The following is a 23,732-nucleotide window of genomic DNA, read 5'->3' on the forward strand; positions in this document are numbered from 1 at the left end:
TCTTCCTTGTTAATTTTCAATTCTACATGCACTCTAATTACTGTAATTTTTTCCTGCAATTGGATGTTTCCACATCATCCTTCCCGTCAAAAGCAAAAAAACAATCATTCATTCACAGTTTGTGCCTTAGCCTGTAGGATTTGTGGGCATTTCTAATATTCATATTGCCTTTTATGTTTTAGACCAATGCAACATATATCACATAAGGTATGTTTTGAAGAGGGATAGTGACAAAAGTGTGGAGCTGGCATTCAATCACCAATTTATAGGTTAAGCAAAAGATGTTAATTGGTTTCTTAAAGATTTTTGCATAATCTGTATATGATATTTCTTAAAAAAAAATTGTTATTAGTGGGCATATATCAGATCCCTACGCTAAAAAAACACTTAAATTTAATAATTCAATTATTATTTGTTTGATTATGCAAACTAATGTACAACTTTTCAATTTAACAGGGCGTCCCAGTCTCTTTTATTATTTGTTTTATTGCTAGTATTATTTCCGGCCTTTCCTATAATTAGAGGAGGATTGGATAAAATTATATTCGAAGGCCCTTTGTAAAAATTCTCTTTCATCGTATCAAACTAGCACGTGGAGTTATCATGATTTTAAAAATATAGAAGAATTATACCAAAATTCTTCGCCAGAGAAACTGGCGAAGTAATGTTTTGAGTTGATATTATAAGTTTTGACATTAAAAAAAAACTTCAATATGATTTGACGAAATTGCGGACTTCAAACTTCTTGAACATAGAAGATACATATGTCATTTTCATTCAGTAACATGTGAAGAAGTTTAAATTGCATTATAATATACGCATCATTCTGATAACAAATAATATATTGCATGTATGTAATAGCAACGTGCAGTTTAATGAACTGCTAAACTGATAACACTGTCTGCTTCAACCTTGTGCAGCAACTAGAGCAATGTCTTGCTAAATTACTGCATCTTATTTTATTCTACAACAGAACTGTAGCATATGTTTGATCCTTTAAAAAATCAAGCAATTCCTAACAGCTTCTTGACATCTTTCTGCAAAAAGGAAACCAAAAATATCAGCATCTATTTTCAAGCTTACATCTCAATTATACTACACCAGAATTTTTTACTCAAAAACCCTTTCAATCAAACAAGTTTGTATGCAAAGTAATGATATCGTGAGCAAGTGATAGCAAGGATATCTGCATATATGATACATAGAACTAACAAAGAGGGGTTGCCCAATACCTCAATACTCAATGGAGAAGTAGTGGGTGCATATCGTTCTACAACATTTCCATCTTTGTCCACCAAAAACTTTGTGAAGTTCCACTTTATTCCATCGCCAAAAAGCCCACCTTTGCTTGACTTCAAGAACTTGTAGAGAGGGGCTACATTACTACCATTAACTTCGACCTACATCACAGAATTGCTACTTAACACCAAGGATCCAAAGAAGCAACCACATGGACTGTTAAGTTTAAATTAATCCTCTAGCATAAAAAGAGAAGAAATCCAAGATGGTATAAAAATCAGAAGATGAAGACCTTGTCAAATATGGGAAACTCTGCTTTAAAGCGAGTGCAGGCCACTTCTGCAATCTGAGCATTATCACCTGGTTCTTGTCCACCAAACTGATTGCATGGGAAAGCCAGTATCTCTAACCCTGTAAACAGTTCCCCAAACAACTTAAGTTGTCAAAAAAGTTTCAAGAGTTGTAAATCAAAATAAACTTCTGAAAACTGGTTGAATGAAAATTGCAGGTATTTATTGAATCACTCAACATCATGTTGACTCTCAAGTTTTAAGTAGATACCAGTTAAGTCCTCAATATGTTCACAATAGTGACAGGGTACTGTTGAGCATCTGATAATTGTCTCTATGGCTGAATGATCACAGACAAGACAGTAATAGAGTGCACTAGAGGAAAATAACTGGGTGGTAAGGAATGGGACCGAAAATGTGGGCCACATCAACTAGCCCATTAAGAAAAAGATCCCCCTTATTAGAAATATGGGAGGCTTGGAAACTACTGAAAATTGCACAGGCTAGGAATCAAACCCAAGGAACTGCCCCTGGCCGGTGGTCTGCTCTATCACCAAGTCATACGGCCTTTTCATGAGAGGCATCCTTACCAGTTCAATCTAAAGACGTGAATTTCTACCTCTAGCACTCCCTGGAAAGATCCTCTCAACATATAGATTGACTAGATAATGTTACTGGAAATGGAAACAGAACGAGAAATGTGGATGTCAGGTTTCAGAGGTAAGAAACACGAACCCAATCCCCTCCCATTATGACTTATTCATATGAAATTGAGCAGCACTTTACTGATCCATGGATTACAAAGAAGTAAGAAATCCTAGCCTCAGATTAAAAAAAATCCCTTTAAGCCCAATAAAAGGAAGATCGTGCCGATCAAAATAAGGAACATCAAATAAGAAAGAAGTCGCATAGAAAGAGAAGAATCATGTTTGCCCTGAAAAAAGCACCTTTTCATTCAAAGATGGGAAATGTGCATTCTGGATGTAAAGCAAATGGTATCCCTTCATCTGTGACACATCACAGACCTACCCCTGAGCCAAGATGCTGGTAACAGGATCTCCTCCAAATGTAAAGACAGAAAGAAGAACAGGCGTGGACATGGGAACAGAACCAAAACCGGTTTGCTGGTCAGGTTTCTGGTAACCTAGGACTCTACGACACATTACAGTTTATTGTTTAAACTAAGCCAAAGATTTTTAACATGTTTGAAATAAAAACTTGACCTAAGAATGGTATAAAAGTCTAACCTTCTAGGTACAAGATACACACTATTGTTAGCACCAGAAATAGAAGTACAGCTACAAAAAAAAGTACTTTAAGCATCGTTAGAACTGACAGATTCTATAACAGTATAAGTTTGTATAATACCTTGATCCTTGTACTTTGTATACACTTCATTCAGCTCAGTATAATTAGAGTTAGTCAATCCACTGCAAAATAGAAGTATAATACAGAGGACGTAATCAGTCAAGTTTATGAAAAGGGATAATTTCACTATCATTAAGCCATGTATAATAATTTTGTTCCTTGAATACATGTTTTAAAATAAATCATATTAAAGGGCCTGTTTCGACAAAATTACAACGCCGAAAGTTCTAAAAAATCTGCTTTCCCCCTTTAATCACATAAATTCTGTCCACCATGAAATCACTATAACCAACTGAAGAAAAAATGAGAATTACCATTGAGAGGCAACATTGACAATGAGTAAAACTTTTCCCTTGTAAATGCTGAGATCCACATCATTACCCCTGATGTCCTGCATACAATTTGACAATATTGCTTCATGCTTCAGGCTCTCTTATGTAAATGGGTTAATAGATAATAATAGCAGAGAAAGCAGTTCAAAGAGATAAATTAGTATGAAGACAGAAATTACCTTGACTGTGAAGTCATAGACAGAGGAAGATTGCTTTGAAGAACTCCCAGTCATGGCTGTAAAATTAGGAAAGAACCGGTGTCGGAAGATATCAAGATCTTGAGGGTACTCCTGGTTTGATCGAGAACAAAAGCGTGAATATAGTTTAGTATCAGGTGAAGCTAAAAAGTGGAAGGCACGAGAGAACACGGAGGGTGTAAGGGTTTTATATAGGAAGGCTTGTAATATAGGCACCACACGAAATGAATGTGAAAGAATAGAAGGCAGGCCGGGCCAGATTGGGCATAGATCTGAGTTAGATGAGGGCAAATAAGGTCGGAAAATGGCGTTTCAGGTGTGAACAGGGATATCGGGATGGAATGAAGTAGGACACGTGGGTACTCTTTGAACGAAGTGACGTGACATGGAAAAATAGGAGGAGAATTGCGATACGTCGTCGACAAAAAAAAGCTCAAATTCAACCTTACGGAAATCAAGCTAAAGAAAATATAAATATATTATTGTTGTCGTGGCACTTCTTATTACCATGATACTCATTTTGGGGACTTAGGGCACCCGGAACTGTCTATAGAACCGAAGCTTCTAGAAAACATGTGTTGTTATATATGGTTTGAAAGAACTATTAGTTTTATCCACCCAATTGACTTATGGACACGGTGTCAAAAGGGTACACCGGTGAAGGATGTCGATGCTAGAAAAGCGGTTATCTGGAAAAGAGTTTCCAAAACAAAAACGTCGCAGGGAGTGGAGTGTAATGGGGTTTTGGGTAGAGATGTTCTAGAAGTTTTGGACATTGCGCAATGTTGTAGTGTTGTATCTCATGATTCATTTAAAACATGTTAGGAATAGATACGTAATATATAAGAAATATGGAAGATAAGGAATATGGAAAATAAGAAGCCGCCTAAGATTATTTTAAAATTTAGTCAAAATTATTTGTGAATTAAGTCAAAATTATTTTTAAATTTAGTCAAAAGATTATTTTTCAGAAAATAATAATATTAAAAATATTATTACAATTAAATTTAAAGATAAATTGTGATGTAATAAAAAAGAAAAAATTTAGGAATTTCAAAACTATGGTGATATATGAACATTTATCAAGTACAAAAAATATTTTTTTAAGTAAATTAAGTAATTCTTTACCATTTTTAAGGTTAGATAAATCAAATTTGATCTCAATTATTTATCATGAGATAAAAAAGAATATGTAAAAGCAATGGACAATTGTCTAAATACATGATAAAATGATTCTTTTTTAGTTGCTTCAAATAATGGGTGAAACAATCAAAATATAAATAAAATTGTGAACATAAATGTTAACATTACATTATCCATATTACAATAATATTAAAAAATATATAATTCATTTTACATTAAAATAATAATTTCAATAATTTAAAATTACAATTTCAAAAAAAAATCTAATCCTATATATATGGTATATCACACACGTACACACATATTTGGGCCTTGAGTATACCCTAAAATTGTTGTTGCTTGGCTAAGAGTTCATATTCCTTAGATGTAAGGAAACGGGTTAATGGCCTATGACTCATAAGCATATGGCAGAAGTGAAAGTTCTACTCATGGTCTTCCCCCTTACAGACCACCAATAGGTAATTACAGGTGGTGTGGTCTCCCTTTAATAACAGTGATGAGTCATCCTACATTGCTAATAGCAGTCAATGATGGTTGTCCCCATTGTTAGCTTGACAACTAAGTTATGTTAGGTTTTCACATTGTTTAAAAAAAATAGTTTGCCCTCAACTCCTTCCCATAATACTAATGAGCTACTTGTCACCCAACCTATTCTACAGATGAATTATTCCAACAAGTGTCATCTAAGTAAGAATCTTCAAGAGCATGACAATGGTGTTAAACTTGTATGGAAAGAACAATTCATTCCACCACCTCACACTCCTCTTCATAATGGTATAAGTTTGAACCATGTTGTGAATTAAAAGCAATTGTCCTTTCACATGTAACATGGGTGCAATAAATCATTTAGAGTTTATGGCTAATGAATTCAAGGAAGTTTAGGCTGATGGCTCCCTTGTTTGCTACTTGAGCATCCAAGATCTGGAAGGGTCAACATTAAGACCAATTTCGATCATGGATTTATTCAGCAAGCCCGAGCTGTTAATGGCGATGGATTTCAATGAGCTATAGGCAATGTACATAAATCTTTAGCAACATGGGGATAATCTACATGTGTTACATGAATAATTGGAGAGAATCAATAAGTGTTTATTTTCGATTGGAAGACTCGCGAGCTATGGCGATGAGGTATGGTTATTGGTCCACATGTATCTCAAATGTCGAGTGGGTACGTTGAAAGTGATGTCTCTCAAACTTCTTAATTCGACTATGGGCAGCACTCAACAAATTTCTTTTAAGACTTACTAATGGAACACTCTCTTATTTGCCTTAAATGAACAAGTGCTTCAAGAGATGATAAATGCCCTTGAGCTTCCTCCATCTTCTATATTTCTCCTTCAAAATAACAAGTATTTTACATACGTATGGATTTGGATTTTTCCTGTAAATAACTTTACTATTTGAATGACTCTTTCCTATGAATTGTGAGTTTAAATTATGCAATTTTTGAGGACTTTAGTTGTAATATTATCTCTATTATTCAATATATATTCTAGTATGACTTTATATACATAAAATCTATGTAAATCTAGTTTTGAAGCTTCCTCTTTTATTTTTTTCCCATTTGTTATTGTCATAACTCTTTTTTTAATAAAAATATTTCTAATTTTTATAAAAATAAATAAATAAAATAAGATTAATTAATTAAAACACTTATAATTCACTTAGGTAAAATAACTACATCCATAATAACTTCTAAAAATAAGAATAATTACTTTATTTTATGTACATCATTATCTATAAATTTATCACATCAATAAATAGGAAACATCAATAAATAGGAAACTATACAAAAGAAAATGAATCACAATACTTGTATATTTTAATAAATAAAGAGAAAAGTCATGGCATAGCTAACCACAAACTCACTCAGGTTGGTTAATGTTTAGTATAAGTCAAAAGCTAATCACAACAATATTTCATATGTTCACCATTTTCTTATTATTCAATTTGTTTTAATAATTTTATAATACAATTGAAAAATAGAGAGTTAAATTAAACAGTCTGAAATTTAGGTTGATATCGTTTGATTTCTTTTATATATTGTCGAGTATCGTAATTTCTATCATTAAATTGCAAATTGATATAAGATATGGAAAAGTTAATTATCTAGGGTTTGTATATAGTTTTGGGAGGTAGTAACAACCATTATGTGTGCACATTTATAGGTATATTTATTTTTATATTGTTCTTTTTCATTTTTTTATGCAAATACTTGTTTAAATTATGATAAGCAGTAATTAATGGTAAATATGTTATTTATATGATTATGAATTATTATGAATTTGAAGTAGTTATCCACATCGCTTAAAGGTTGCAATAAGACCTTCAAAGTTATGGTCTAATCAAATGTTTGAAAAATTATTTTTTCAATGATATTGAAAGATGAATATTTGTTTTTCAAAGTTAAACATTATAACTTGCATTGTTCAATGCTAAACTAGTAGTGGTGAAGTCCTACCTTGACATAGACTAATAAGAAGTTGAATTTCATTATCATATGTGTTTTATGTGCCTTAATTTTTTTCATTGATATTAAAAAATGAATTTTTGTTTTTCAAAGTTGAACATTATAACTTGCATTGGCCAATGCTAAACTAATAATGGTGAAATCTTGCCTTCACAAAAACTAATAAAAAATTAATACTTTATGTAGCTAATAATTTTTATATAAAAATCAATTCAAACTATTCAAATTATATAAAGTGATTGAATATTATTTTTCACCTAAATTCAAATTTCTACTGATTACCTAATAAAAACTATAATACCTTAATAAAAAGTCAACTCTCTTAGATTTTCATTACCTTCCCAGAGCTCTCAAAATTCATTGGTTATAATACTTAATAGTTATAACCTTGTGAATTAGTTATATATCCTAACAAAGTGAACGATAGAAATATCCAATTTTCTTTTATTCATTCTTTATAGTCGCATATATGAAAGTTAAAGAGAAAATTTAAATGTAGCTTTTAATTTTGTGTCATTAATTATATACCAGCTCTATTTTCCAATTGGAAAATTGTAGTGAACTGTAGTTAGTTCGCTAGAACGTTGGGAATGGTTTATAAGTCGTGCGAAATGAGATATAATTTCATTTTACAAAGTAAATTTCCAAATTTGCAAGTAATTTTCGATATTTTATTAAAGTATTTATTATTAAAATATTAAGTATAATTTCTTAAATTTATAAGTAATTTTGGATATTGTGATTTGGGTTGGTTTTTATTATAAAAAAATAAATTTATTTTAATTTTAAATATATTTTAATTTTGGATTTATGTATTTATCTTATTACTTATAATACTTATAAGGAATCCACATAGATTTATTTTGACTAGGTTTTAGTATGTATTGACAGGGATTGAATTTTGAATTTTTTGAGGTAAAAACTTTTTTTAGATTGTGAAATCATCAAGAAAAATTACACCTCACAAATCCCTCTTGAGGTTTAACCGATCTACACCGATTTTATAATTAATATTTTTTTGAAAATGGAGTGTTTGATATAGTGTAGTATAATACATTGTACGTGGAGTCGTTCAAGGAAATTGGATATATTTTTGAAAATGGAATGTTTGATGTAGTGTAGTATAATACATTGTATGTGGAGACGTTCAAGGAAATTGGATATAAACACAATGTTATTGTAATATTTTGATTCAAAGAGCATGAAATAATTGGCAACATTTTGTAAATGCTTCTTCAGGTCCATTAAAGAATAATGAGTCAAAAAATGAAAAAGTTAGTTAAGAGGCATTTTTATTCATTACTTACCATTAACATTTTCTGAAATAGGAGAAAGGGGAATCTTGATGTCAATTATGAGATGAATATGTGTGATGAGATAAAATTTTTGTTTAAGTAGTAACTTAAACACATGATGAATTAACTTTTTTTCTTAGCTACTCAAACTAATGGGAGAAATCAACACTTTTAGCCTAAAATATGAATTAATTATTATGAATTTGTGGAACTATATATATTAGATACTAACATTGTATAATATAATTGCGATATAGGTATTTGAGGGTCTTAATCTATTTGTACATTAAAATAGCAATTTAATCATTTCCAAAATTTCAATTTCAGCATATATTATATAATTAGATTTACATTATAGCAAAACCAAAAATTTCAAAAACATAGAATGTTTAGCCTTCTTAATTTGTGTAATCTATGTATCATAAAAAAGAGTGCTACAACTTGTGGTGGGCGTAGAAGCTCATCATCAATATAGTGGGACACTTACTTTTAAATATGTTTCTATAACAAGGATATATTTTTTGAATTAATAACCGGAGAACCCACAATATGAGTATTTTTATGCCAACGTTTCAAATCCCAACTGGGATCCATCATCAGGACTTTAAGAATGATGATACAAGATGAGATGCTTTAGAGAAATAAATACTATTGAGGATAAATTTGGAACAATACACTGTCGGCTGGGAAATTTATTTTTTTAGATTATTGTCCCTACAGTTTTTAAGAAAATTAAGATCTGCAGCTCTTCTTGCAATCCTCACTCTAAATCTTTCGAGTAAAAGGATTTCACTCCAAACATCCCCTCCATGTAGGGACAAGATTCTGGATAACGTTTCAAATCCCAACTGGGATCCATCATCAGGACTTTAAGAATGATGATACAAGGATATATTGTAATCTTTTTATTTTAAATTTATTTATTAAATATATTTATTATCTTGATCTGGCATGAAGTTGAGCGCACCAAATGAAAAATTATATACTTATAATTATTCATAGTGAGGGAGAGCTAGTCAATGTGAGTGCTAGTAGCCGAAATTGCTAACTACTCACTCAAAAGAGAACCAATCAATCAAATTCACCAAGCATTTAATACAGTGTCCAATTTACATTAAGGTGCCTTCATATTTTAGAGGTAGCTTGTAAACTATGTGAGAATTCACCTTCAAATAATAAACTGCACCCTACTAAAACCACTTTCGAATAGTGGTTTGTGTAAATCCTTTCTATATTTGTTAAATTTAGGAACTCAATTAATCATTCAAAATTTTGTGTATATATTAAATCAATCATCTAATTACAAAAGAAAGCTTCATTAAGAATATTTTGATCTAGCTATTTGAGATTTGAAGTTCATCAAGATGGTTCCATGGATTTGGCTTATGTACTTAAATGTCTCTTTAGTGTTCATAATCTATGAAGTGGATTATATATCAAGGCTACATAGTAGCATAGTTCTTGTTGAATTAGATTATACACTTAACCCATAGCGAAGCGATTTGATAGTGATGTTGCATGCGTGCTGATAAAAAAATGCATTTGTGTTGTAAAGAGGAAATGTAGTTGTGACTATGGGGTGGAAGGGCAACCAATAAAATTGGGTCTAATTTGCAACACCTAAAAGTATCAATGTTGGTGCACTAACGTAATGGTACTTTAACACATTTAAAATATGCTATTAAATATGATGTGGAAATGAACATTAAAGGATTATTTATGTAGGTAATATATATATATATATATATATATATATATATATATATATATATATATATATCTATATATATATATATATATATATATATATATATATATATATATAGAGAGAGAGAGAGAGAGAGAGATTAATGTTGAGTATATATATATATATATATATATATATAGAGAGAGAGAGAGAGAGAGAGAGAGAGAGAGAGAGAGAGAGAGATTAATGTTGAGTACAAATCTTTTGTTTACAATCTTGAGGCCTCAAGAAGCAAAAGCCTCACAAACTCTAACCATACACATTGACCTCAATCATTGATTTTTGGAGTGATCTAATGATAGACAATTATTATTTGACCCCTCCTTAGATTCCACACCTCACACATCCATCTCATGTCTTAGCCCCTCCACCTTGCCAATTAAGACTAGTCACTTTCACTACCATCTAATCCACGACTTTCCCCTAAAACTATGGCTTCCAATAACTAGAAGCTACTTTCCACACCCCCTCCTCATCATTTGTTTATAGTTTCTCAACTAGTCAAGCCCAACCTACCTTCTATGTCTCGCTTTGCATGAAATACCACCCCAATTGAGTACCACATTGGAGCTTCGACCCATCCACTAACTATCCTTTGTCTAACTTGCATACCATCTCCCCTTACAACTCATAACTTTATCATCCCAACTACTAAGGGGAACTTGACATGCCTTTGTTGCTATAAAAATAATCTCTTTGTCTTTATGTTCCTCTAACTATACGCTCCAATCTCAATCATGAATTCAACCGTATGATTCTTGCGTTAATTACAAGGGTACAATGTAATTTATCTTCAATATTTTATTCCTTTGAGGGATGTGTCATAGGAAAAGTCCCTATTCTTGTCCATCCTAAGTTTTAATGAACCCATAAAATTATTAATATCTAATGTTCCTATGTTTGGAAAGTTGTAGGTTTTCCTTATTATTTTATCTTGAACTTCCTTTGAATATTGGTGTTTATATCATCACAATGAGTGTGCAAGACGATGGATTTAACACAATTTCCACTTATGCCTTTAGTAAACAATTGGCATGCAATTGCAATGTTTACTATACAACTTAAATTATCTATGTATGATAGTGCAATGATATACCTTGATATCCTTTGGTACCACTGTATAGCATACCCAAATGCCTTCATATTGGGGTGCTACAAAAAAAATGTATTCTTCATTCCATCTTACATTTCCTCATTCTTAATTTAACTTGACCTTCTTGGCCTCATATTATATTTTACATGCAAGAACATTATATAAATAACGTCACATATACACAACAATTCCATGAAACTTCAAGAACATTATCTAATCCACATGCATGATTTATACAAAAAAATTATCCACTTAGTCAATTCCACTACACAAAATTGGCATTTTGCCCATGGAATTTATAAAATCAATAATAACCCAAATAAAAGCATTTCACATGGAAATATATATCAACCCTTATGTGTGATAAATATTTGTAGGCCAAAGAAGTCATTAAAGAATAATTCACCACCCAACCATAAGAATCAACTATGGATTCCATTTCTAAGCTAGGGAAAGATATCATTGGGGAGAAGAAATGCCTACAAAACTCTATCTCTCTCTCAAACCAACCCATTATGCCCAACAATTAAAACCAATTGGAAATTTACCTTCAAGTCCATTAAAGAAACTCCTTTAAAAATCTAACCCATTATTGATTTAATGTACACATTTTCTATTTTTCTCTTATTAAAAAACAATGTAAGGGAGGGTTTTTCCCTTCTTTGCTCAAAAGTCCCTCATGAATCCTTCCTTTGTCATGGCCTACTGAAAAGGGGAAGAATTTGAGCCACTAAATGTTCTTTGGGAACACTAAATCAATAGATCACATTATTGATCTATGAACAATCCTTGGCACAAACACAATTATGCAAGTTTACAATTTGCACTAGCAGTTGTAAGCATTCCATTCATGCATATTCCTTCAAAGACAACCCATTTCCCCATGTTTGATAATAACAACCTCAAACCAAATTCAATTTCTTAATCACCTTATGTCATGTGATTCGCTTACAATTTTCAAGTGTGAGAGCCATGAAATTAACACATGCCACTTTATAAACAAGGAGAGGAGAGTCTCATCAAATGCAAAGGGATAAAATAGGAAAATGATTATTAGTATGAAAAAAATCAACACAGAAAGATTTTTTCTTTGTTGGAGGGAGTTACATAACCTCTTCCTAAAAATGTAATAGTTTATAAGAAGTATCGAAATTTGTTATGAATTTTTTTAATAAATTATAGGAAACTTTGTTCAACACTACTCCAAATAGTGTGGGTAATATATTATAATATTAATTTTTAATATGAATATTTACAAATAAATTTTATATTTTTGCAACTTAATGTAATTATAACTTATTTTATTGAAAAATATTAATATTTATGATTTCATATTTTGAATAAGAAATAAAAAATAATAACAATAAATATTTTAATATTTAATCAATACTTTAATACAATTGTTTTATATCTCATGACAATTACAAATAGCTTACTTATATGCTAAATCATAATGTTGTTGAATTTATTTTTATTTCCTTAACACACAATATGATGTAGAATACATATTGTCGGCATATGTTTTATATTTCAAATGTAGCTGTTGTGAGAAGAAGTCCCTCCCATGCCATTTGTGTCTTCGTGGAACGTTGATTTTGGTGTTAGATGATTAAAATAAGGTCTGCCATCAAATTAAAAACCAATATTTTCCATTACAATTGGGTACAATGATAGAACACAATTTCACAAAGGGTACCATGATTATTTCCGTTTTCCATTAGATGGAGGCAACTATTATATTTAAGGAAGATATACCTAAACAATTCTTATATTGTTGATATGCGCCTTACAATTGAAAAGTTCAACAGAGTTTGTCCTATCGTATGCTATATTTAGGGCCACTTCCATAGGTGTAAATGAAAATGAGCATGTAACCATATTTAGTTCATTTGATTAACTTTTCTTCAAAGGTTAAAGTTCAAGCAAGTTTTGACTAAACCTTATGTTCTTTCATTTTAGTGCCCTCTCGAAGGAGTTCACAAAGTACTTTAAGAACTTTTATTTCAACAGACTTCAACTTATTCAACTCACCTTATTTCATTTCAATTTAATTTAATGTAACTTCCTCTGCGAATGACCCCAAGTCATAGTCAATACAACACTTCCCTGGATGGGTTGTATTTAAACTATTGTTGCACTATTTTGTAGGCCAAATTGACTATTGCTTGAAATATTATAATATTTTACATTTTATATGTTTAGAACCCCAAGGAAAATGATAATATGTTGAACATGTGAGCTAAACCAGTCCATGTGACTGATCCTGAATGAAATTTTCCCATTGGTGTTAAGGGAGAGATAATTAAGGAGATGAGCTTAGGTATATTGGTAACCTTTTATTGTTTAACATGTTGTGGTATTAGAATCCATTCTTGTTGCCATGTTTTAAAATATTAAATTCAAAATTCAATAAATTCAAAAATAAATAAATTAAAAATGTATTACATTGACAAAATTTAATAAATAAAAAACAGGAAAAAATAATTTAAATTTTAGAAAATAAAATAATTTAAATTAATGAAGATATTTTTTTAATATAATTTAAATCATAAAAAATAAGAAAATAAGAAAATAAAAAATAAAAAAATAACTAAGATATTTTTTTAATATAATTTAAATCTTAAAAAAATGAACTTAATTAGGCCTAATATAAACATTTTATTTTAAAATTTTATAACTAAATTAGGTAGCAAGTCACTATTAGATGTGCCTTAATTGCTCTAATATCTTAATGACATAAGCAAGGAAGAGCTCATAGTGATCTCAAATATGCTCCTCGTGGGTGGTAGTGGTCCCATAGGCTATTGGAATATTTTCTGAATCATAACAAACAATGACAAATAGTGGTGCCATAGATCCTCCATGTGCTAAGTAGTGGTCCCATATAGTGGTGGAATCTTTTCTGACATCATAATAAACAATGACGTGTCATTACAATGTCAATCGGAGGGAGGGAATGTAAATTTGAATGTGGTAGTTATAGTGGGAGCTTTTTCTACACTGCGCCACGAATTTGGCCGTTGTTAAAAAGCATATGCATTAAACTAAAGTGGCTTTAAGGGAGAGATAATTAAGGAGATGAGCTTAGGTATATTGGTAACCTTTTATTGTTTAACGTGTTGTGATCTCAAAATCCATTCTTGTTGCCATGTTTTCATTAGCAGTAGCTTGGCCATGGGTTATTTTTTTCTAGAAGTAAATGTTATCAGCTGGTTAGAGTTGGTTGCAATCCTAGTGATTCATTGGAAGGGTTTCCCTTAGTCCTAGGATTCTCAAGCTGACAAAGATCTTTGGACATATGTTTTTATCCTTAAGCTAGAAAATCCTTAGTCGTAGGTCTTCAGACATAAGACCAAAATATAGATATTTTTCTTTGATCTTTAAGGGAGAGATAATTAAGGAGATTAGCTTATGTATATTGGTAACCTTTTATTGCTTAACATGTTGTGGTCTCAGAATCTATTCTTGTTGCCATGTTTTCATTAGCAGTAGCTTGGCCACGAGTTATTTTTTCTAGAAGTAAATGTTATCACATGGTTAGTGTTGGTTGCAATCCCAGTGATTCATTGGAAGGGTTTCCCTTAATCCTAGGATTCGCAAGCTAACAAAGATCTTTGGACATGTGTTTTTATCCTTAAGTTAGCAAATCCTTAGTCGTAGGTCTTCAGACATAAGACCAAAATATAGATATTTTTCTTTGATATTTGGAAGGAATGGAACTAGGCAACACTCATGAATTTTAACATATTACCACGGGTGTGACTGATATACTTGATTCCAAATTTTCAAATATAATCCTTTTCTGTTCTCTTTATGCATTTAGTTTTGACTATGCACGAAGGATTGTTGTTTTGATTTGATCTTCTTTTTTTGCATGTCTTTGTAGCGGTGCATATGAGAAAATATTGGTCTATTTTTCTATGCACAAGCTCCTTTCTCCAAGAATCATCTTCAAAAGATATCTTACCTCGACTTTGGTTTGGCTATTTATTGATATTATCACAGGTTGTTATCTTAAATGCTACCGAAGGTTCTAACACTTCTGCATTTCTCTCAAGTATCAAGCCTATTGTAAGTTCAATGTTACCAATGGTTGCAATAATTGGAAGATGTGGGCATGAACATGTTCCTATTATAATTGGTTCACCTACTTCTCTTCTCAAACTAGTTCAAATTGATTAACAATCATAGTCAATCTGTTTGATCTAAACATACGTTCATAGGAAGTAAATGGAGACTATAGTGTTCATTTGTTGAATGGTTAAAAGTGTCATGCAACAAAGCTACTTTTAAAAAGCATGAAAGTAATTTAAACTATGCCAAAATAAACAATTTTTATTTTAAAAAACATTTTGTTGTTGATTTTTAGAGCTTGAATGACAAGTAAGTCACAAGATCATCCCACTTTTGATTTGCATGAGATTACAAAATCTGTGTAATTTATATAGAGGGAAAGATTGATAGATGACAACAAGTGTCGTTGATCTTTTAGAACAAGATTGGTTGAGAAGTTCCAGATAATCGTAGGATCATCTTGCTTTTTATTTGCACAAGACTAAGGAGTTCGGAATCTGTTATTTATGTAGAGTGACAAGATAGATTGAGTACAACGAAAAACATTAATATCGCAAACTCAATTATGTATTGGCCTCACTGATAAAAGTGAGCTTTAAAAAGCAATATTGGAATAATAAATTTAATGATATAGAAGTTTTGGTTTATCCTAGTTACAAAAAAAATAATACTAATTACAAATAAATATCTAATTTTTGTCACACACACACACACACATATCTATATATATATATTCTTTTTCATAAAAACACACACACACATATATATGTACTAGAGAAATATAAGTAAATATAATGTCACAAAAATAATTTCTTTAAATATAATTATGTAATAATTTCTACATTCATACTACATAACATTTATCCTTTTCTTATTAACAAACATATGAAAAAATAAAATCTTATACAATACATTTAAAAATCAATCTCACTTAATCCATATATTCTCCTTCCATCACTCATTTTCTTACATTCATTACGTCAATTTTTTCATCTTATAATCTTATGCAATACATTTCTTTCCTGCTAACTAATTTTGCGTATGAGATTTTGGTATAAAAGGAGAGATTTCAAAACAAATGAGTAGCAAATAACAAATGTTCGCATTTATATTAACTTTAGATTTATCACATGAAGAGAGGGATTAAGTTTTTTATAACTATATTTATGTATGAGAATTTGGTATAGAATGGAAGAAAAAACTGAAAATGTGTCATTCAAGTTTCCAAACAAATGAGTGGCTATTGTTTCCATTTATAATAACTTTAGATTAAAAACTTAAAACCTTCTTTTCGAATTAGAAAAAATGGGAGGTTTTGTAACCTTTAGGGATTAGAAAAAATGGGAGGTTTTGTAACCTTTAGGGATTAGAAAAAATGGGAGGTTTTGTAACCTTCAGGGATTTGATCCCTTACTACACATGATAGGTTAATAGTTTTAATGAATATAAGTTATTTTTGTGTGTGTAAACTACATGTTAAGCATGAAAAGAATTACACATCTTAACACACCATTAAAATATTTTAATTATAATAATCCTTTATTTAATTAGTGTATATCATATAAAAATGGTCAACATTAAATTATATTTGTATTATTAAAAAATTTCAATTTTATGTACTCATTGTTAAAGATTGAAAGAATTATGCTATCATATAGGTGGAAAATAAAAAAAATAAAAATATCAATAACATAAGGATTTTTTATGTGTACTCACTTCATACTTATATCTATATTCATATCTTTATATATAGATAATACACAGGAAATTATTTTAATATCATATGTCAAATATGTAAAAAATTACATACCTCTCTTATACGGATAGCTCAATAAAGAAATAGCCCAAGTAATTAGCTTACTTAGTTATCTTTAATTTTGTTTAACATTTTCTTAGTTAAATACATAAAGATCTATTCTTTACATAAATATTTGAATAAAAATAACTTCAGCTATTTTATATTCTTTTCACTTCATCACATTAATGTATGATAATAAATTTAATAGAAATTTTATTTACAAATGTAGAGAAACGTGTTTACAAAATCCTACAAAACACATTCCAACTCTAGGATGACATGGTGCAGACTGCAATATTGATGGTCCATATGTACTTTGGTATTATACAACAGAGAAAAAGATTTCTTAATATTTTGCATGCTTTCACAACATTTGAAATTGTTGAATTGGTTTTTGAGTGTCAACCACATCCATATTTTTGCTCAAAATTTTGCAAGTGACACTTTCAATGTCATCATGGAAGAGTAAGAATTTAATGCTACTCTTTCCTAAGTTACCGCCTTACGGTGTTTCCTTTGCAACATGTGGTGCAATTGCTAGTATTGATTATGCGGATAGGTGTCTCTTCTTGAAAATTGTCAAGCCAACTTTCGTCTACCTTTTTTTGTCCTGTGACGACATCTATCCAAAATTTGATTGGTCTAATAAATTTTAAATGTTATGTAGCCTGCAAGAAGGGTGGCAACAGTTCTCCACTTACAACAAGGTTTATGCAATTATTTAGAAGAGATATTTTCGAGAATCATTGTAAAATATGTTGAGTCCATTTATGCAGAGTCAAAACCTTTCATGACTGACTATATTACTTTGGTTTAATTATTACTAGATTTTTTCTTTGCATTTGCACTAGAGTTTCAACGGTCAAAAACCCCCACGATGGTTAACTCGCAAGCACAGTTGACTTTAGTAGTCCATGGAGTCTCTATTATATTCGATTTTTAGTATTTCTCTTATTTGTAGAATTGAAAATTTTATCTACAGCATCACGCAACTTGATCAAAGCTCCAAATTATCTTATATTTATTTGATTTCCTATTGCAGTTGCCATTCTCAGTACACTAAAATCAAATTAGGGAAACACGACACTACAAAGTTGGAGCAGTTTTGATTCCTGCGGGTCTGAATGGGTTGGGGTCACCTGCATGAACTTTGGAGAAATAATTTCACTGTCAAGATCCCCTTCTCAACTTGTGAATTTTTTTATGTGACGGCCTTAATATCAAGTTATTTTCACATGTATGAGATTTTGTTTTGTTGGTTTCCTTTTCATGGGTGGCATTTCTATCAATAATGGGGATACCTTGTTCAATGCCTAAAACTTATAAAAATAATTTGTCTGGACTTTATAGTAGTTCAACGTAACATATTTAGATGCTAATTCTAAATATATTTTGTTTTAACAACGCTTTGAATTCCAATAATTTAAGTGGTTCACTTCCTTCCTCATTAGGTAACTTACTTGTAAGAAAGATGGAATGTTGATTGTTTATTTGGGTTACCATGAATGAATAAATTACTGATGGATTTATTATTATTACATGCCATTTCAACAAAAGCAAACTTACATTTCCATTCCATCTATCTTTTTAGTGCCGATATGGTACTATACACATGTAAGTAAAACTTATCCCTATTTTTCGACATTTGGGAAAGTGAAGATGCGTTAGAGATCAATGATTGTTTTGAGTATTTTGTTTGCAAGAAGGTTGTTTGATAGCAATTTTTTTCGGGGGAGATCCCATATACTTTAGGGCTTGTAGAAACCTTGGAATCCTTGTGAGTATCAAATTTTCCATTACACAATTTATTGATGCATTTTTTAGAGTTATGCATTGATTGATATCTAAAATAAAGTTGGCCTAACTTTATTTACTATTTTCTGATATAGGAGGCTTGGCAGAAACTTGGATAAATACTACCATGTGTTCCTTGTGAAATATTTTCATGTTAAATCCATTGCTTTTTGGTGAAGAAAGTTAATAACAATATAAAGTACAAAGTTTTATAACAGAGCTCTGAAACCCACACCAAACACATAATAAAACACTCCACTAAAATAATAGCTAGATCAGTATTTTCATGTTAAACCCATTACTTTTGGTGAAGAAAGTCAATAACAAAACATAGTAAGTTTTATAACAGAACTCTGAAACTCATATCAAAACATAAAAAAAACCCTCCACTAAAGTATTTAAGATATATCGAGTGTTGCCTTTACATTGTAGGAGGTCCATATGTTTAAAATCAAAGAGTCATGAAGTGTATGGAGTTATTGACTAAGAATACATGTTTGAGGATATAAGTATTAAAGCTGACGAGTTTGGTAAAAGGGCATTGATGACTCCTTTTAGGTTCCTAGGATCCACTCATTTAGGAGATTTTTAACATTTGTTGTGTATAGCAAAGACCATGCCCAACAACATATTTAAGCAATTGTGGAAATCTTTGATGTAAAGTCATTAATGGAGGATTCATTATACCAATGCATTGTTCTCGTGCCTCAAATAATTCATTTATTCTAAAGATTTCGAATCTACACATATGATAATCAAGATAGGTAGTTTATTCTATGTTGTGCAAAATTCTATTCGAAATATCATGGGTTTTTCAAAAACCGACATAATAGTTCCACGTTTGAAAAAAAATTCTCGCTTGTAATCTCTTTTACTTTTACTTTGACTTTGGGAAATGTTTTTAAAAAATCCATAATTGCATTTATGATTACTTATAATGACTTATCTCACCCTAGATTCTATGTCAATATTATCTTGAAAATATGGATTCATAATTTTTTTAATTATTTAAAACCACATTTTTTAAATTACTTTGTTTAAAAAACTTTCTAATGATATAAAGCCTTTTGAAATATTTAACCATTTGTGTTGTCATCATGAATATACTGTAGAAGATGTGGTAACAAATTAAAGCCCTTTGAAAGTTTAACAATTTGTGCAATGCCATTTCTAATATATAGTGTATGATGTGGCCCGAAGGTGGTGCTTTATTAGCGATGGAACCCTACAATATCATTCCAATATCTCTTTGTAAATTTTGTTATATTTATATTGCATTGAACCTTTTTTTTTTATCAAATAAGTGTGAATCCTTCCATTAATCTGAACAAAAAACATATAGTACAACCTGGCTCTGTGATATTTCAACAAAAACCCGGGATGGTAGAACCTCGAACAGAAATTCAAACAAGACTGCAAAAGAAACGAGGACAGGGTGATCCTCCCTATGAAGAAAGCCCAGTGTCTAAGCAAAACCCAATCCATCTGCCCTAAAGGACCATCAAAATAAAAACCTTCTTATCAATCCTTAAAGGTGGGCCCACTTAACCACAGACCCAAAATTATGCCACAATGCGATATTCTTACTTTTCGATTAACATTCAATACTTATAGACCATACGATCCCACCCATGGAGATCTAACGATCCTGAATGATTTCGGGCCCAAACCTTGCCCGTACCTTAACCTTTCTTGCGGACGTGAAATGAAACTAAGCCACTGCTCTAAACAATTTTGGGTCCGATTGACGAATTAACCGTCGATTGTTTTCTCCGCTCAAAATCCATTGGATGGGGGCTTACCATAGCGATCCCTCCAACAAGCCCACTTTTTAACCTGTCTTACTGACTCAAAATTTTATAAGCCACCACACATTAACTTTTCGGGTCCGTTTTGGGAATTAATCCTCATGCATCTTTCCGCCTGAAATCCCAGGGATTAAGGATTTCTGACTAGATCTCGCTAGCTTGCACACTTTTAACCATTTCTTACGGACCCGGAAACTAAGTAGGCCACCAGTTTATAATAGTTCGGGTTTGTTTGGGAGATTAATCTTCATGCAATTTTACGCCCAAAATACATAGGAGGAGGGATTTTGGAGGAATCTCCAATTAGCCTCCTTCCAATCTGCCTGCATTTTAATGCTCTCTTCTGCCCTGTGATTGATCCACTACCTGCTATTATCATTGGTCTTTGCTCTGTTCAGTTCTCATTCTTTCAGAGTGCTCCATGTCTTCGATAGCCTGCCTGTGACAATCCTCACGCAATTGCCCTAAAGGCATCCTCATCCAGGCATACCTTCTATTGCTCTTTGAACATAGTACTCCTTCGTTCACCAACCGATCCGCTAATTTGTTAGTTGTTCTATAAATGTGAACAAATTGGAGTGTTCTTAGGGCACTTAGGTGGGATTAGATGTGTTGATAAACCATCAATAACCGCCAATGTTTTGACACTTTCTCTAGTGTTGTACCACTGCATATCTTCTTGACCGAGTTAATTATCAGTTCAGAATCTGCTTCTACAATAAAATTATGTAAGTTTGACTCAATCAATATTTCTAGGCACTTCTCTAAGGCCATGAGTTCCGCCATATTGTTAGTGCCATTTCCCAAATGACTGTGAAAGATATTTTGTATGCATCCCTTCTCATCTCTTATGACTTCGCCATAACCAACCACTCTAGGGTTTCCTTTAGAGGCTCCATTTATATTGAATTTCAAAAAGCCACGTGGAGGAGGTTGCCAGAAGTCCTTGCCCGCTGTTATATAGCTTTTGTTCTTACTTGTGCCCTGGGGGATCATTAACTAGAGACCCAAATGCATAAGTATATGTGCATCCTTGTTTAGAGGAGGGTTTTTGGGGGGTTGCTTAAGACAGGTGCTTACAGTGTCTTTGAGTTGTCTTTTAATCAGATCTATGATGCTTTGTGTCGAACCAATTATGTCCTTGAAAATCATGTTATTGTTTTCTTTCCAGACATCCTAGATCAAGAAACCGGGGATAAGAGTCCATGCTTTGTTGACTATTTCATTTTCTGAGAAATTTTTCTGCCAATTCTTTAAAGTGTCAATAATGTTGGATTCGTCCCAGTCAGTTTGCCTGAAAATTGAGGCTACTCAATTCCACAAGGTAGAGGTGAATGAGCAGATGTTAAATAGATAATCCATCGTTTCTTCTTGTAGAACACACAACTATATTGCATTGAACCTTAACCCTAAGTTAAACTAATAATTATTTAATTATTATTATTATTAATCATTAATATTATATTAATTACAATTATCCCATGTGGCATCATTTTACCAAGGAAAACCTATCGATCTATTTATTCATGGCAAAGTAAACCTTCGGACCAAATACCATAACATTTTATATAATATAAATATAAAAAATAAGCATATTTACATTATATAAAACTTTTATATAATATGTAGATTATGTTATAGCGGAGGTTTTATATAACATGTACATTATGTTGTAGCAGAGGTCGTTATCAGGGCAATCCCTCCTGTAGATCTTGCAGCCCGTGCCTCACACACGTGCCAATGGCCACCTTTCCTCATCAATTTATTTCATCAGGACTCACTTCATTTTGCTTCGACGACCGACCCGTCTATGATCACCACGTGTTTCATGGTTATGCAATTATTTGATTATTTAATTTATTTATTAATAAAATTTTATTTTTAATATTTATTAATACATTTTTATTAGTTAATCAATAAGTAATAAAGTAAATTCGTCTAAGAGTTCGTCTTTCTCCGAAAGTAAGGAAACAGGGTAATGGTTTAAGACACAGAGGCATCTGCTAGAAGTAAAAGCCTAAAAGTGCTTTTACTTGGCTAAGAGCTTGTCTTCTTCGGACGTAAGGAAACAGGGTAACAGCGCAAGACCCAGAGGCATCTGGCAGCGGTGAAAGCTTGCCCCACTTACGAACCACTAGAGAGTTATTCCAGGTGGCGTGGTTTTCCTTGATTAAGGATGGTGAGTCAGTGTTCGAGGTTAGCAGCCAGAGATGGCTGTCCTCACTGTGGGTTTGATAAGTTTCCCCACTTGTAAAAAGGAATAAACTCATCACATCACTCATATATGTTTAAATATTAATAGTTAATTTATTAGATTATATTACATTATTTATTATTTAATTAAAATCACTATATTTTTTTCTGCGTATTTGATAATTATTATTGTATTGTTGTATTATTTTTTTATGAGAAATATCTTTATATTTTATATGAAAAATATATGTCTTTTCTCTCCAAGGTTTTGGTCTCAGACTCAACAACAAAACTTTAAGCCATTACAACAAAGGTCATCATGTCATTTGTGGAAATTAAACATAGGTGAAGAGGATATCAATCATTCCTTACAGCGATTTGAGATACACCCAACTCACTAGTATTATTAAATTATATCATATTATATAGAAATTAAGAGATTTTTTCATAGATTGTATGCCTACCATGTATCCTCTCTCCTTATTATTTATCCAATAACATTCATGGAAATAATGCCTTTTCATTCAAATATCCTCCAACTCTCCATAGACAACCTACCAGATGTCCTCCCTTTCTATTATTTATTAAATAGCATTTATAAAAATATTATTATTACTATATTACATTTCTTTAGTATGATATTAAAGATTAAGGAATTTCCACCAGAGGAATCTTGTTGGGTCATCTCAATTAAAAACCCTTTCATTTTTACTCCAATAAACCTTGTCCATGCATTTTCTAGACCCTTGCCCGTGCATTTTCCAGGTGTCACCATAGCAAGCGTACCTTTCGGTGAACTTCACAAATGCCCATGGAGCTGGACTCTCACTAATCATGTTCATTGAATTGTTTGAAAAGGTGTATATATATATATATATATATATATATATA

The 23,732-nt window shown here is 31.4% G+C and overlaps 1 protein-coding gene and 1 pseudogene across 2 annotated transcripts in view; both read right to left on the reverse strand.

Annotated features, from left to right (window-relative positions):
- Positions 1–765: 765 nt before the first annotated feature.
- Positions 766–3,602, reverse strand: LOC149148204 (putative phospholipid hydroperoxide glutathione peroxidase). Its single transcript, XM_089439481.1, has 6 exons — positions 3,409–3,602; positions 3,212–3,288; positions 2,898–2,959; positions 1,532–1,650; positions 1,233–1,400; positions 766–1,037 (listed from the first exon to the last, which is right to left on the reverse strand). Exons 1-6 carry the CDS (start codon positions 3,460–3,462, stop codon positions 1,005–1,007), a joined length of 513 nt encoding a protein of 170 aa, XP_089295607.1. The 5' UTR covers positions 3,463–3,602; the 3' UTR covers positions 766–1,004.
- LOC149148203 (protein ecdysoneless homolog) overlaps positions 766–23,732 on the reverse strand; it is a 112,389-nt pseudogene continuing 89,422 nt past the window's right edge. Inside the window, exon 8 of the transcript XR_016262540.1 lies at positions 766–1,056. The product of XR_016262540.1 is annotated as a protein ecdysoneless homolog (transcript). The remainder of the gene's footprint in view (positions 1,057–23,732) is intronic.

Source organism: Pinus tabuliformis, chromosome 9 (assembly GCF_031772625.1).
Source record: "Pinus tabuliformis cultivar Carrire ecotype Pingquan chromosome 9, CPIR1, whole genome shotgun sequence".
In the NCBI taxonomy this organism is placed as follows: domain Eukaryota; kingdom Viridiplantae; phylum Streptophyta; class Pinopsida; order Pinales; family Pinaceae; genus Pinus; species Pinus tabuliformis.